This window comes from Ambystoma mexicanum, chromosome 12, assembly GCF_040938575.1.
Source record: "Ambystoma mexicanum isolate Mex_15411 chromosome 12, UKY_AmexF1_1, whole genome shotgun sequence".
NCBI lineage: Eukaryota > Metazoa > Chordata > Amphibia > Caudata > Ambystomatidae > Ambystoma > Ambystoma mexicanum.
This window is the reverse complement of record NC_090936.1, coordinates 227,232,059-227,247,596: the sequence shown is the minus strand read 5'-3', so window position 1 is coordinate 227,247,596 and position 15,538 is coordinate 227,232,059. Positions and strand designations below refer to the sequence as shown.

Genomic DNA, 15,538 nt, shown 5'->3' with positions numbered 1-15,538 from the left:
CTTAATTGGGTTTCCTTGTCTGCATTCGCAGGCATTTCTCTTGGCCCATCAACACTGGCGATGGGGCCTTCCACCATGGCCAGTTCAAAGAGCAATCTGTCAGGGCTGTTTTAATGCCACTTCCTCCAATTGTCCCCTTTTGGCAATTAACACTGGGCCGACTTCCCGGGCAAAGCCTTCCACACGATTGTGTGGGGAGCCCGACGGATGCAGCACTCAGCCGTTATCTTTCCGCTTTTAATGCATACATGTTACCGGGATATATAAACCTTGGAAGGGTTTCCAGAGCCAGCCACTGCCGTCCAGCGCTGGGAAGGGTCCGGAGCCATGGGCTGCTAGGTTTTCCAGAACCACGTCTCTTCTGTCGTCATAGCCGGGTCTTGCGGCAGCCATGGAGTTGAAGGTACGTCCTCAGGGGGGAATGACTCTGTTATGATTCAGAATGGGGGAATACTTCAGAGGTGGTCTGTCATGCGCGAGAAGGCCGCCCAAGCCCGTTTTCCCCTTTGAATTCTGGGACTTGCCGTTTTTTTTTCTTTCCCAATGTAAATTTAGGAAAACTACAAGTCACACAATTCCAGGCAAAACCGGGAGTGGGTGGCATTCTCGCGCATGGCCATGGGGATCTAGAGAGCTATGTTAGTTACTGCGCGCATAAGTTTAGTTTGCAGGAAATGGATAGATGCGTGGGGCCGTGATTTCTAAAGCAAGTGTGCTGTGAATTTAGGTAAAGCTCAAGAGATTAAGAAAAGGAATCGGAAATTTAAAAAAAGATGGGGTATATGCCGATTTGGGAAGGAGGTGGTGTTCATGCCACCTGGGTCCAGGACACCGCCATGGCAGTCGTGGGCTTTCCTTTACAAAGCATTAAAGCAGGTGTGTAAGGTGGAATTTGTTCATATGAAGTTCAATCCGCTTTCAACTCCCAGACTGCACTGCTTCGGTGCACGAAAACACCGTGCAATTGAAGTGTTATTCTGCTGGCAAAGAGCTACCTGGCCAATTTAAAAGCCCGGTTAGGCAAATCCAGACAGCAGCATAGCTCACTGAGTTAAGCATACTTCAGGCATGTGTGCAACTTGCTGTCAAATGATTGAATGCCAGCAGGGCAGCCTCAACCTCATGCTTTGGAAGTGGAGAAACTGAACACCATAAAAGTGGCTAATGATGAGAGCTACTACAGCACCCAGAAGCATGTGGCTTCTGGCGGAAAGCGCTGCGTAAAAAGGCGATATCATGATAATAATTCTGATGTTTATTTATAGCGCTGTTGTCGCCTGGAATCCCGTTTCAGAGCGCTCGGTAACTGATGTTACCTCTATTATCCATAGTATGGTGCTCGTTTTATGAACCTGTGGGGTTTGGGGGTGAATGGCTCAGGTAACCGAGGCATCAACCTGTTCTCAATGCGAGCGTCTTGCTCGTGATCTCTCCTCCAATAGGAAGACTGGAGAGAGGGCGAAGAATAACCGCGCATTTAATCTTGAAACCAATGTAAGATGGCGGCATTGTTGCAAGTTTGTGATTCATAGGACAGAGCATGCGTTCGCCAGATTGGTCATAGAATGTTCAAAGTGGATAGATGGCCTTGGAGTGCCTACTATCTCCTTCGCTCCACTCGCACAGCTGGCTATAATATATTTTGGGAACAGAGGAATGACTATCCGCTCAGTCTTGGCCGCCAAAGGACGTCTTAATGCCATTGTTACTTAAGTATTTTAGGATCTATTGTATGGTTTTTATTTTAAATTAAATATTAAAGTTGGGCAGTTTTTGTTTTCTACCTTTGTGATTGTTATTTTTAGGAAAGTTATTTTTACGCCGTTATTTTCAGTAGTCTTCATTTTTGTATTTGCAGTTAATTCAATAACAGGGATTTTCAATGTTGACCAGAAAGGACTTTCAGTCGCGCGTTTGCCGATGGGGGGGGGTATGGCGCGGTGGGGGAAGGGGCTAAAGATGAGAGCAAGTGCTGAGACAGTTTATAAGGATGTAAAAAGTGGGACATATACCAGGGACAAAACAAACAGAAAAATATATGTAGATTAGAAAACCGGTGACTCACATATGTAACATTAACCCAAGGGGGCAAGCGCTTGAAACTAAAGGAGAGAACTGTTTAAATATACAAAGTCACATTCTTAAGCATCACTGGAGGAGTGTGGGTCAGGCATTGAGGATGGGGAGCGGGCCGGGTAAACTCTCTCTTTAGCAAGTAAGTTAAGTTTAAGCTGCGCTTTGAAGAGATCCACAGTTGGGCGGGCCGTGATTGATGTGGGCAGTGGGTTCCAGTGGAGCGGGGCGAGTAGGGCGCTAGAGTGGAAGCTTTTGCTGCATTTTTTTTACAATAGTGCTGCTATTCGGCAAAGCGCAGGAATGTGCAAGGGGCTGTGACGTCAGTGGAGACAAGAGGGCTCTTTAAGTGAAAGGAGGTGGTGTTTTGGGGCTATTTTGAAGGTGCTTGTGCCAGTCGTTGCTATTGGGCCTGTGGGGGGATAATGTTCCAGTAGAGCGGCGTAAGCGGGGGAAAAAGCTCAGAATCTTGAGGAGAAGCAGGAGACTGGGAGGTGGGAAGAGGTGTTGAAGCAGAGGATGGGGAAGAGTTTAGAGGGTGTAAGCCATCCCGAAGTGAGGGGGCAAGGCCAAGGGAGGCTTGAATACTCTAAAGGGGAACTTAAATAGGGGCCCTCTGGTGGTCTGATTTTAAATTAAGATCTTTTGGGTCCACATTGCATGCAATCCGCGCGATTAGACAAACGTTCGCCACATCTTCCTGCATGTGGTCCCTTTATACAAGTGGTTTAAATATTCATAATCCCCCATTGTGGGATTATGTCAGCGAACCCTAATTTGCCCCGATGCAAAATTCAGAGAAGATGGCGGTAGCCCTCGGAGGACTGTACCCCACTTGGGGAAGAGGTGCCTGCATGCGTTATCACACAGATAGCTGCGCCTTCCAAAAAACACAAAACACAGCCCTCTTAAACAAACATTGGAATGCCAACAGTTTGGACTTTTGTGTAGGCATGGGAAAAGATCTTGTCAGGCACAGCCATAGTGGCATAAATAGGCCATTGATGGTAGCAGGAACAGAATGGTGTGAGTAGCTGGGCATCTAATAGCAGGGCCTGGCAAATGCCTAATACTTAGAAACAAGCCAACCTTGTTGGCTTTGGCAGTGCTTGTTTTTCACAGGACTTTAGTGAAGGACACTCAAGAGTGCTTATAGACGTAGTGGCTGAAGGAAGGCCTGTTAAAGACATGTTTCTTACACCAGTAGCAGGTTTACAGCTCCGATTAAGTGATTAACTCTCAGAGGACTGCTTGGGAAAAAAAAACACTGGCGGGCACTTTGAGTGCAAAGTTTGATTGTAAGGCTTGTTAAAGCGAGCTCAAACAGTTCCCACGAGGAGGTGTTTTGGGCGGGAAGAGTAGAAACTGGATGGGAATGGCCATAGTGATCAGCATGGCCATGGGCAGTCAATAGGTGGGCACATAACCAAAGAACGCCTACAGGCTGCGTGTGCCTCCTTTTATGCCTCGCTCCCAATCTGTACTCTAATGCAAACGTTTCAGCTTATAGCTGTCGCAAGCGACGCCTAAGAGCCCAAACCAAAAATGGACCATTTTACCGGCTTCACAGCGCGTAGTGACCGGGCACTTTACTATTACACAGATTAACATACCAAAACAAAGTGTGCTTTCGAGAGCCTCTGCGGCTTACCGCATCAATATGACTTTATTTTATAAATATTTATTATTTGTTAGAGAGAGCACCACAAACTAAATGATAGTTGCTGCATAAAGGAGTGATGCCCCAGGATTCAGTGGCCGACCGTTGATGCCACAAAATAAATTACTTTGTTGTGATTTACTTCGTGTATATTACTTTGAATTACTTCCATTTTGTGTAGGTATTTCTTGGATAAGGGATACAAGGGGAGTTGGGAGGGTTTTAAGATGAGGGTGGAAGCCACCTCCCTTCCCCAAAAAATCAAAATAAAATTCGAACTAATGTACACGAAGCAATTTACAACAAAGTATTTGTTTTCGTTCAAATGACAGAACGGTCGCAGTCAGGGATACGTTAGTGAGGGGGTGGTGGGACCGTCACAGTCAACGATGCGTTAGTGAGTGGGGTGGGAACAGGTGCATTGAAGGATGCATTAGTGAGTGGGGTGGGAACAGGCGCATTCAAAGATGCATTAGTGAGTGGGGTGGGAACTGGTGTAGTCAAGGATGCGTTAGTGAGTGGGTGGGAACCGGCACAGTCAAGGATGTGTTAGTGAGTGATGGGGTGGAACCGGCACAGTCAAGGATGCGTTAGTGAGTGAGGTTAGAACTGGCGCAGTCAGGGATGCGTTTGTGAGTGGGGTGGGAACTGGCGCAGTCAAGGATGCGTTAGTGAGTGTGGTGGGAACCGGCGCAGTCAAGGATGCGTTAGTGAGTGGGGTGGGAACCGGCGCAGTCAAGGATGCGTTAGTGAGTGTGGTGGGAAACGGCGCAGTCAAGGATGCGTTAGTGAGTGGGGTGGGAACCGGCACAGTCAAGGATGCGTTAGTGATTTGGGTGGGGCACACTGTGATTTTTTTTTTTTGCCGAATACTAAGAAACATCTTCAGATCAGGAGCGGTTTGTTTTTCCCAAGTATTTAACTTGTGATGGCCACGATCCAAGACTCGCGTGCGTCCCTAAAATACCCCAGCTCGCAACGTGTTCACACACTAAGCCCTAGCCGTGCGAATGGCGGGTTGCTAGGATAAGTATGCATTGCCGGCTTTATATTGTCTTTAAGAGTAGTAGCGTTGTCAGCATAGGCCAGATTGCACATTTTCGTTGTAAACACTATTCCATATTGTAGAAAATGCCATTTTGTTTCAAATAATGTCCCAAAACCCATGCCAAAATATGGATTTTTTAAAAGAATCATTTTTATGAAGATCTTGCTTTCAAAAACACGAGGACCTCAGCTGGTTTGCAATTGCAAACACATGCACTTCAAAACTCGTTTCTAAATGGCAACGGGCTGACCTCCGATGGAATGTATCAACGCTGTGCAGCTGTGCCGGATCGGACTGGAACACACAATAGTGCTGGGCCAGGGCGCCAACACAAAAGCGGTCCATTTTCACGAATCACAGTTTGTGAATTTTCATCGAAACTGTTCGTACAGTATCTGGGGCACATTTTCGGGTGGGGGCAGTTTGTGAGAAAGCACATTTGACGAGTAGCCTGGGTAAGCGGCTCCAGCAGCACAGTGCGCCATGCAATTGAAGGGGCACAAGTGAGCTAGAAAACTGGCCCACCTTGGTCTGTCAGGCCAGCACTTTCTGTCTCGGGAGGATAGCTCAGGGGCAACGTGCTCGCCTTGGAAGCAAGATTACACGGAGCAACACAGGTTCGATCCCCGCATAGAAACCTCTGGTATTAAGCGTGTTATACATACCATAACCTATCATATCATTGCCCTATAGACCAGACAAGCCCAGTATTTGGCCTGGGGAGGCCCATGCTACCCCTGGAATCTGACTGGCCACCCCAGGTGCCACCCCATTATGCTACAGTATGGAATGTAAGACACAGTCATTTTAGTAATACAACTTTAAGCACAGGACTGTAATACACCAATGTTAGTAATTAAAGTAGATATGGGTAGTTAAGAAAAATAGTGAAGTAATGCTATTCAGACGTGTGTGTGTGTGTGCACGTGCCTGCATAAGTCAGTGCCCCACTTGGGCCGCCCCAGTCAAGAGTCTGGACATGCCACAGTCTGTGTGGGGGCCCACCCAATACGCCAATATCATAAGACACCTTGGAGTTATAAAAAACAATATTGTAATGATGAGTGCAATGTACACGCTTATGAACTATAAAAGCTATTGCCACCTACGCAGTGTACTTACCGCAGAGGGATCTTGGGGGGCACTGGGCGGAGAAAAGGCAGTGGCAAGTTATGTTTGTGTAATGCAGGGAATTAAAGGATTGCTTTTTAATAGTTCTTTTTGTGTGTTTGCAGATGAATTGCAGAAAGCTCTTTGCCACAGTGGTTCTCGGCGTTTTAACACAAGGTAGGTGGGGCCTGCTGTGATTGCTTGTGATTGTCGGCTTGGCTGCACAGAAGCGCGTTTGAGGTGTAATACTGTACTGCACGGCTCCTTTCACATGCGTGAGTGTGTGGGCATTGCAGGGCTGGCTAGAACTCGGCGTATCAGCAATTCAATGGCGAAGAGACTGTATAGTGTGCATGCAACCACCTGCAAGGCAGTGGCACTGCCAACCTACGGGTGGTTGGGTACGGTGTGTGCACTTAACACGCGGCCTTGGTGCGCGCCCTTGCGCATAGTCTATTCTCGAGCCTGTGACCCACAACACGATGGAACATTTTACAGAGATTTATAGCACAATGCATGCAAAACACCTTAAAAACCTACATTATAAGTTGTATTCCTTCTTTGAAAATTTTGGTCATGAAAGGTCAAGATTTTTTGGGTAGGAGTGACATAGCTTGCTTTTTTATTTCGGTATTTCCATTTGTCGTACTTCCTGGTTTTACCTTTAACGTCCCCATTTTGGGAAACTCTATGAAATTGAATCTACTTTCGGATCCGAGCAGTTGGGAGTTCACAAACCCACTTGGCCGATTGCCACACTGTGGCTGTTTGGTTAAAACTCTCTGTGTAAACTGAGGGAGCACTACTCGAACCTCACCCCTCTAAACCAGGAGTCTGCGCCCTGCCTCTCTCCATATGTTTGAGCCTACAACTCCCGTCAGGCTTCGTCACGGTGAAGGGTCATTGGAACCTCCATTCCTCACAAGTAAACTGAGGGGGCAAAACTAGACCCATTCACCTCCAAAAAAGGAGTCTGCGCCCTGCCGCTCTCTCTATTTTTGAGCCTATAACTCCCATCAGGCCTGGTAAAGGGGAAAGCCCATTAGAAACTCCATTCCTCACAAGTAAACTGAGGGGGCCATACTGGACTCATTCCCCTGCAAACCAGAAGTCTGCGTCCTGCCGCTCTCTATATGTTTGAGCCTACAACTCCCATCAGGCCTGGTCAAGGGTGAAGGGCCATTGGAACCTCCATTCCTCCAAAGGAAACTGACGGGGCCATACTAGACCCATTCCCCTCCAAACCAGGAGTCTGTGCCTGCCTCTCTCCATATTTTTGAGCCTACAACTCCCATCAGGCCTGATCAAGGGTGAAGGGTCATTGGAGCTGTAGTGGAAAAACCTCTTGAGAATGCGGGTTGCCTACCCTGGATTGCAGTGTGATATAAATAGTCACACGCCCTGGATTTGAAATTAAAAGTAAATAAGACTCCAGACTGGCCTTTCAATTATGAAGATGCAACAGTTGTTTACACAGCAGAGAAGCCGTAGAGTGGGCCCGGCACACCCCCTGCCTCCCATTTACAGAGAAGAGAATCCGTAGAGTAGGCCTGGCACACCTCCTGCCTCCCATTTACAGAGCAGAGAAGCCGTAGAGTAGGCCCAGCACACCCCCTGCCTCCCATTTACAGAGCAGAGAAGCCGTAGAGTAGGCCCGCACACCCCCTGCCTCCCATTTACAGAGCAGAGAAGCCGTAGAGTAGGCCCGGCACACCCTTCCTCCCAGTTACAGAGCAGAGTATCCCTAGAGTAGCCCGGCACACCCCCTACCTCCCATTTACAGAGCAGAGAAGCTGTAGAGTAGGCCCGGCACACCCCCTGCCTCCCATTTACAGATCAGAGAATCCCTAGAGTAGCCCGGCACACCCCCTGCCACCCATTTACAGAACAGAGAAGCCGTAGAGTAGGCCTGGCACACCCCCTGCCTCCCATTTACAGAGCAGAGAATCCCTAGAGTAGGCCCGACACCCCCCCTGCCTCCCATTTACAGAGCAGAGAATCCCTAGAGTAGCCCGGCACACCCCCTGCCTCCCATTTACAGAGCAGAGAAGCCGTAGAGTAGGCCCGGCTCACCCCCTGCCTCCCATTTACAGAGCAGAGAATCCCTAGAGTAGGCCCGGCACACCCCCTGCCTCCCATTTACAGAGCAGAGAATCCGTAGAGTAGGCCCAGGACACACCCTGCCTCCCATTTACAGAGCAGAGAATCCCTAGAGTAGGCCTGGCACACCCCCTCCCTCCCATTTACAGAGCAGAGAATCCCTAGAGTATGCCCGGCACACCCCCTGCCTCCCATTTACAGAGCAGAGAAGCCGTAGAGTAGGCCCGGCACACCCCCTGCCTCCCATTTACAGAGCAGAGAAGCCATAGAGTAGGCCCAGCACACCCCCTGCCTCCCATTTACAGAGCAGAGAAGCCGTAGAGTAGGCCCGGCACACCCTCTGCTTCCCATTTACAGAGCACAGAATCCCTAGAGTAGGCCCGGCAGACCCCCTGCCTCCCATTTACAGAGCAGAGAATCCCTAGAGTAGCCCGACACACCCCCTGCCTCCCATTTACAGAGCAGAGAAGCCGTAGAGTAGGCCCGGCTCACCCCCTGCCTCCCATTTACAGAGCAGAGAATCCCTAGAGTAGGCCCAGCACACCCCCTGCCTCCCATTTACAGAGCAGAGAATCCGTAGAGTAGGCCCAGGACACACCCTGCCTCCCATTTACAGAGCAGAGAATCCCTAGAGTAGGCCCGGCACACCCCCTGCCTCCCATTTGCAGAGCAGAGAATCCCTAGAGTAGGCCCGGCACACCCCCTGCCTCCCATTTACAGAGCAGAGAAGCCGTAGAGTAGGCCCGGCTCACCCCCTGCCTCCCACTTACAGAGCAGAGAAGCCGTAGAGTAGGCCCGGCTCACCCCCTGCCTCCCATTTACAGAGCAGAGAATCCCTAGAGTAGGCCCGGCACACCCCCTGCCTCCCATTTACAGAGCAGAGAATCCGTAGAGTAGGCCCAGGACACACCCTGCCTCCCATTTACAGAGCAGAGAATCCCTAGAGTAGGCCTGGCACACCCCCTCCCTCCCATTTACAGAGCAGAGAATCCCTAGAGTATGCCCGGCACACCCCCTGCCTCCCATTTACAGAGCAGAGAAGCCGTAGAGTAGGCCCGGCACACCCCCTGCCTCCCATTTACAGAGCAGAGAAGCCATAGAGTAGGCCCAGCACACCCCCTGCCTCCCATTTACAGAGCAGAGAAGCCGTAGAGTAGGCCCGGCACACCCTCTGCTTCCCATTTACAGAGCACAGAATCCCTAGAGTAGGCCCGGCAGACCCCCTGCCTCCCATTTACAGAGCAGAGAATCCCTAGAGTAGCCCGACACACCCCCTGCCTCCCATTTACAGAGCAGAGAAGCCGTAGAGTAGGCCCGGCTCACCCCCTGCCTCCCATTTACAGAGCAGAGAATCCCTAGAGTAGGCCCAGCACACCCCCTGCCTCCCATTTACAGAGCAGAGAATCCGTAGAGTAGGCCCAGGACACACCCTGCCTCCCATTTACAGAGCAGAGAATCCCTAGAGTAGGCCCGGCACACCCCCTGCCTCCCATTTGCAGAGCAGAGAATCCCTAGAGTAGGCCCGGCACACCCCCTGCCTCCCATTTACAGAGCAGAGAAGCCGTAGAGTAGGCCCGGCTCACCCCCTGCCTCCCACTTACAGAGCAGAGAACCCCAAGGGTAGGCCCAGGACACCTCCTGCCTCCCATTTACAGAGCAGAGAATCCCTAGAGTAGGCCAGGCACACCCCCTGCCTCCCATTTACAGAGCAGAGAATCCCTAGAGTAGGCCCGGCACACCCCCTGCCTCCCATTTACAGAGCAGCGAAGCTGTAGAGTAGGCCCGGCACACCCCCTGCCTCCCATTTAGCATCAGAATTCAGCTCATTATTTACAGCACTTAACCTTAATATATTTGCTTCCCCTCTGAACCCAGATGATGGACTGTTGATGGCTTGAAGAGCAGATCCAGTGCCTGGATTATAACTCTGTTGAACCTTTGCTCATAAAGAGCCTACGTCAGCAAGTGACACCAGGTGTGGTGTCTCGCCGTCCGTGGGCTTAGTGCCACATTTTACGCATAGGAGCTCACTTCCACTGTCAGCTGGCAAGAGGGCATATTGGGGGGACAGGGAAGTACTGCCAAAGTTTGGTGCCAAAACATGCCACAATCATGACGTAAAACCTGGGTGAAATGTGGGCTCATCTCCAAATGGGGCAACAGAGCACCCTGGAGCGTGCCCGGAGGTTGCCTCTGATTCACAGATGTAGCGATGAAACCATGTCACAATCATCCAGTGGTCAAAATGCACATTGGGCTCCTTCAAGGGAAAGCATCCACCCATCCTCAAGGCTTACCATGCATCTTCCATGCCAACCTTACCATGCATCCTCCGGACTTACTCTTCATTCTCCAGGCTTACCATGCATCCTGCAGGCTTACCATGCATCCTCCGGCCTTACCACGTGTCCTCCGGGCCAGGCTTCCCATGCGCTGTCCAGGTTTACCATGCATCCTCCAGGCTTACCATGAAACCGCCAGGTTTACCATGCACTCTCCAAGGTTACCCTGCAGCCCCATGGCTTACTGGGCACCACCTGGCCTTACTGGGCACCCCCTGGCCTTACCGTACATCCTCTGGGCTTAATCTGTGTCCTCCAGGCTTACCGTGCATCTTTCGGACTCACTGTGCGTCCTCGGGGCTTACCGTGCATCCTCTGGCTTTACCATGCATCCTCCGGGTCTTACCATGTGTCCCCCAGGCCAAGCTTCCCATGCGCTCTCCAGGTATACCATACATCCTCCAGGCTTACCATGCAACCTACACGTTTACCATGCACCCTCCAGGATTACCCTGCATCCCCTGGGCTTACTGGGCATCCCTGGCCTTACCGTACGTCCTCCAGGCTTAATCTGTGTCCCCCAGGCTTACTGTGCGTCCTCCGGGCTTATCATGCATCCCCCAGACTTACTTTGCGTCCTCCACGTTTACTATTCACCCTCCAGGTTTACCATGCGTTCTTTGGGATTACCCTGCTACCCCTGGAGTTTCCATGCATCCCCAGGGTTTACCATGTGTCCTGAGGTTTACTGTTCATTCTCTAGGCCAGGCTTACCACGCGTCCTGCGCGCTTACCATGCATCCTCCACGCCAGGCTTACCATGCGCCTTCCAGGCTTACCATGCACCCTTCAGGCTTACCATGCATCACCTGGGTTTACTGTGCATCCTCCAGGCCAGGCTTCCCATGCGCTCTCCAGGTTTACCATACATCCTCCAGGATTACTATGCAACCTGCAGGTTTACCATGCACCATCCAGGGTTACCCAGCATCTCCTGGGTTTACTGGGCATCCCCTGGCCTTACTGTACGTCCTCCAGGCTTAATCTGTGTCCTCCAGGCTTACTGTGCATCCTCTGGTCTTACCGTGCATCCCCCAATCTTACCATGTGCTCTCCGGGCTTACCATGCATCCTCTGGATTTACTTTGCATCCTCCAGGCCAGGCTTACCATGCACCCTCCAAGTTTACCATGCACCCTCCAAGCTTACCATACATACTCTGGGTTTACCATGCATCCTCTGGGCTTACCACGTGCCCTCAAGGCCAGGCTAACCATGCACCCTCTAGGCTTACCATGCACCCTCCAAGTTTACCATGCACCCTCCAAGTTTACCATACACCCTCCAAGCTTACCACACGTCTTCTGGGCTTACAATGCATCCTCCAGGATTTCCATGCCCCCTTCCAGCTTACCATACTTCCTCCACACCAGGCTTACCATGCGCCCTGAAGGCTTGCCATGCGTCCTCCGGGCCAGCCTTCCTGTTTGCTCCAGGCCAGGTTTACCATACGTCCCTCCACGCTTAGCCCATGCGCTAGTCAAACAACTCCTGCTCTCTGACGTGCTGGCATTCTGTCAAACTATGTTCAAAAAAGTTTGCAACTTTCAGAAAAGCATCAATGTATTGTTAACAATGAGACATGTTTGTGCCTACCATAGTTGTTGCTTGGCTTGGGAATTGCACAGTTATATACATCCAATGTAACACTAGTTTTACTGTTTACTAAATGGAGTTGAAAGCACTCTGAGGAAAAGGACACCTACACATTTCCATCTGTTCTTCCCCGGACACTGTGCTGCACTAACCCTTGTGCACAAGGGATAATATAAGAGCAGGCACAGCACTGGCGCACACATCTTCAAAACCCTGTCCATTACTCACAGGTGCCTGTCCAACACTGCTCCCCCTTAACCATCCCAGGAAAATAGTTCTCTCGTCAAGACCAACCAGGACCCCCCTATGCACATCTCTCCACCAGCCCAAAGTCATGCGCATAAAGCGGAAGGCTCAAGCTTCCCATCCATCCCAGCCAAACAAGGCAACTCTTTACCTCCCACCCAGAGCGGAACCCTCCTACTGGGGATTCCGGAGGTCCTTCAAAACGTGGTTGCTTGCCTAATCAAGACATCCCAACCAACGTCTCGGGAGGATAGCTCAGGGGCAACGTGCTCGCCTTGGATGCAAGATGACGCGGAGCAACACAGGGTCGATCCCCGGGTCTCCGCTTAGAACCCTCTGGGTATTAGGCGCGTTATAAATAACCAATTACAATTACAATGATATTCTATGCTTTGACTGCTTGAACTGTTTTGACACACCCTTGTATATTTGTTCTCTTCTGCAAGTAACTGGTTACTGTAACAGTGCCTCGATGCCTATGGGTTGCTGTGCGCTTTATAAATGAAATAAATAAATAAACATCAGTTTGCTTCTGCCATTCAGCACGTGGCTGCCCCGACATCCATACCCGCCCTTCTGGCCCAGTTTGATTGGCTTGGTTGGTCATGCAGGTGGATACCAGATGAATAAGCACAGGAGGTTTCGCAAAGCAATGAAGAGTGGTCACCAAGCAATGGAACAAATACATTGGGCACAGCTTTAATTCTATTGATTCATTCGAGGGAGTCCTCTTCTGGTAAATAGTATTTCTCACGTAGAAAGTCACAAACAGTGGATTTATAGGCGTTCCTAAAAGGCCAATGAGCCTGTGATCTGAGGTCTGCATTTGGTTCAGTTCATGTGGCATGAATCTGCCAGACATAGGCATGTGGCCATCTGGTGCCCTGCCACCTGCTCTAGGGCACAGGCCCATTCTGCCTCAGCGCCTGTGTCACACTCACACATGGGCGTGTCTGTTTTCGATACTTGTTGACATGCTGCAACGCTCCCTCACAGACAGGGAGCCGTGTGCAAACACAGTAGGGCGGGCATGCAGCCACCGCATGGGTGTGCATTGGTAGTCTCTCTGCCTGGCTTTGGCAGACACCCATGGCTATATACTCTGGGGACGTAGTTCATGGCCGCATCAGACAGGGGTGGGGCAGTATTCTCTATGTGACATCCCGTTGCCACTGCTTCGGTGGTATACATTCTGCACCCACCATGGCCCGAGCAGTTGCCCCAGCACGTGGTCTGGAATGGGGCACGGATGGGGCAAGCAGGATTCCCCTCATTTTGGCAAAGTATAACATAAGTGTGGCCGGGGGGGATAGCTCAAAAGCAAGGCGTTTGTCTTGCGCGGAGCCACACCGGTTCGAATCCCGATTCCTCACTTATAGACTGGTCTCTGGTATTAAGCGCGATATAAAAGATGAATTAATTGTGTCCCCTCTTTATTACCACCCTGCATGGGTGCTGACAAAAGTGATGCAATTCAGCACCCTTGTGGGGTGTGAACCACTTTTTGCAGCCAGGAAGCTCGACGAATCCACCGCAGTGCCTGTGCCGTGGAAATCACGCTCGCCCAAGCTCTAAAAAGAATGAGGAGAGTTGGCTGTTGGTGAGCTTTCATGGTCCCAGCATTCCCTGTATAGATTCCCCAACCTCGTTTTGCTCGTGAGGCTATTTCTGGCTGCCGGCGGCCCAGAATGCCTAGCCACATCTGACGGCACATGCCCAGAAAAAGAAGCCGCTCCCCCCTGGGTTTACGTTTCAGCACAACTCCGCTGTTTCAAGGCCTGCCATTTGGAGGGTCTGTAGGGAGCCAAGGCGCCACTTTGATAGAACTATGTAATTCCCAAGAAACATAAACAACCCATGGAAACCTCCTGAAACCTGTATGCTGACAACACCGACCTGCCCCAAGAGGAAAAGCCCGCTGGCCCAGGGATGGGCCCACCAGGGGCGTCGACACACATTTCAGGCATTCGGTGGTTATCTAAACCTTAAAAAGCAAGCACACCACTCAATAACCTGCCTTCCAGCTGTTTGCACAGCTCGCCCGCTTATTGCCACCTCTGCTATGGGAGTCCATAATGACTAAGGGGCACGTAGATGGACGAAGAGAAATACCACGTATTCTAGAAATTCGAAACTTTTGCCTGAGTGGTCAGGGCATTCTTATTTCATTATGAGTAAGCCTGGCACACTTGCTCCCTTGTTTATTGTGCCAGTGAACAGAGCTGTGAGCTGGTCATTGCATGATGAAAACCTCTCTCTCTCTCTCCCTCTCTCTCTCTCTCTCTCTCTCTCTCTATCTTGCTCGCTCGCTCTCTCGCACTTTCTCGCTTCCTCACTTCCTCTGTTCCTCCTCTTTCCTCTCTCTCTCTCTTGCTACCTCACTCTCTCTTTCTTGCGTGCTTTCTCGTTTCCTCGCTTCCTCCTCTCTCTCTCTCTCTCTTTCTCTCTTCCTCTTCTCCACCTCTCTCCTCTCTCTTTTCTCTCTTCCTCTTCTCCTCCTCTCTCCCCTCTCTTCTCTTTCCATTTCTCTCTTTCTCTCTTCCTCTTCTCCACCTCTCTCCTCTCTCTTTTCTCTCTTCCTCTTCTCCACCTCTCTCCTCTCTCTTTTCTCTCTTCCTCTTCTCCACCTCTCTCCTCTCTCTTTTCTCTCTTCCTCTTCTCCTCCTCTCTCCCCTCTCTTCTCTTTCCATTTCTCTCTTTCTCTCTTCCTCTTCTCCACCTCTCTCCTCTCTCTTTTCTCTCTTCCTCTTCTCCTCCTCTCTCCCCTCTCTTCTCTTTCCATTTCTCTCTTTCTCTCTTCCTCTTCTCCACCTCTTTTCTCTCTTCCTCTTCTCCTCCTCTCTCCCCTCTCTTCTCTTTCCATTTCTCTCTTTCTCACTTCCTCTCTTCCGCCTCTCCTTTCTCTCTCTCTCGCTCTCTCGCTCTCTTTCTCTTGTCCTCTCTCTCTACTCCTCCTCTCTCTCCTCTCCCGCCACCCTCCCCAGGTGAGTAGTGCATGTCATAGCCGACACTGCATACGACTCTCGTGGTCAATCTGTTGCATCCTTCTGTGTTAATGGGTGAGACCCCCCGCCACAGAGTCTAGCCTGAATGCAACCCTGTGGGTTGTGGGCGGGTTCTGTGAGGCCTGGGATGTGCTCCATGCACGATGCTGCCAGTGCTTAATTTGGAAGAAAATAAGTGCCAGGGCCGAGATATTTTCCAGCACGCTTGTGACTCGATGGGTGGGCAGTTCCCCACCATTGTTGCCACCGCTCAAAGCTGCTCCCTACTGTGTCGACAGATTTGGGGGTTCAACTACAGCTCGCACCTGCTCATTGGGGTTCACAGATGCTCTGGCTATCAACACTGGATTAATCAGCA

At 50.7% G+C, this 15,538-nt stretch overlaps 1 protein-coding gene across 1 annotated transcript in view; it reads left to right on the top strand.

Moving 5' to 3' along the window:
* Positions 1–254: 254 nt before the first annotated feature.
* Positions 255–15,538, top strand: part of VWF (von Willebrand factor) — a 1,005,270-nt gene continuing 989,986 nt past the window's right edge. Inside the window, exons 1-2 of the mRNA XM_069628335.1 lie at positions 255–403; positions 6,017–6,068. Of these exons, the coding sequence (XP_069484436.1) occupies positions 392–403; positions 6,017–6,068 (64 nt within the window). The 5' untranslated portion in view covers positions 255–391. The remainder of the gene's footprint in view (positions 404–6,016; positions 6,069–15,538) is intronic.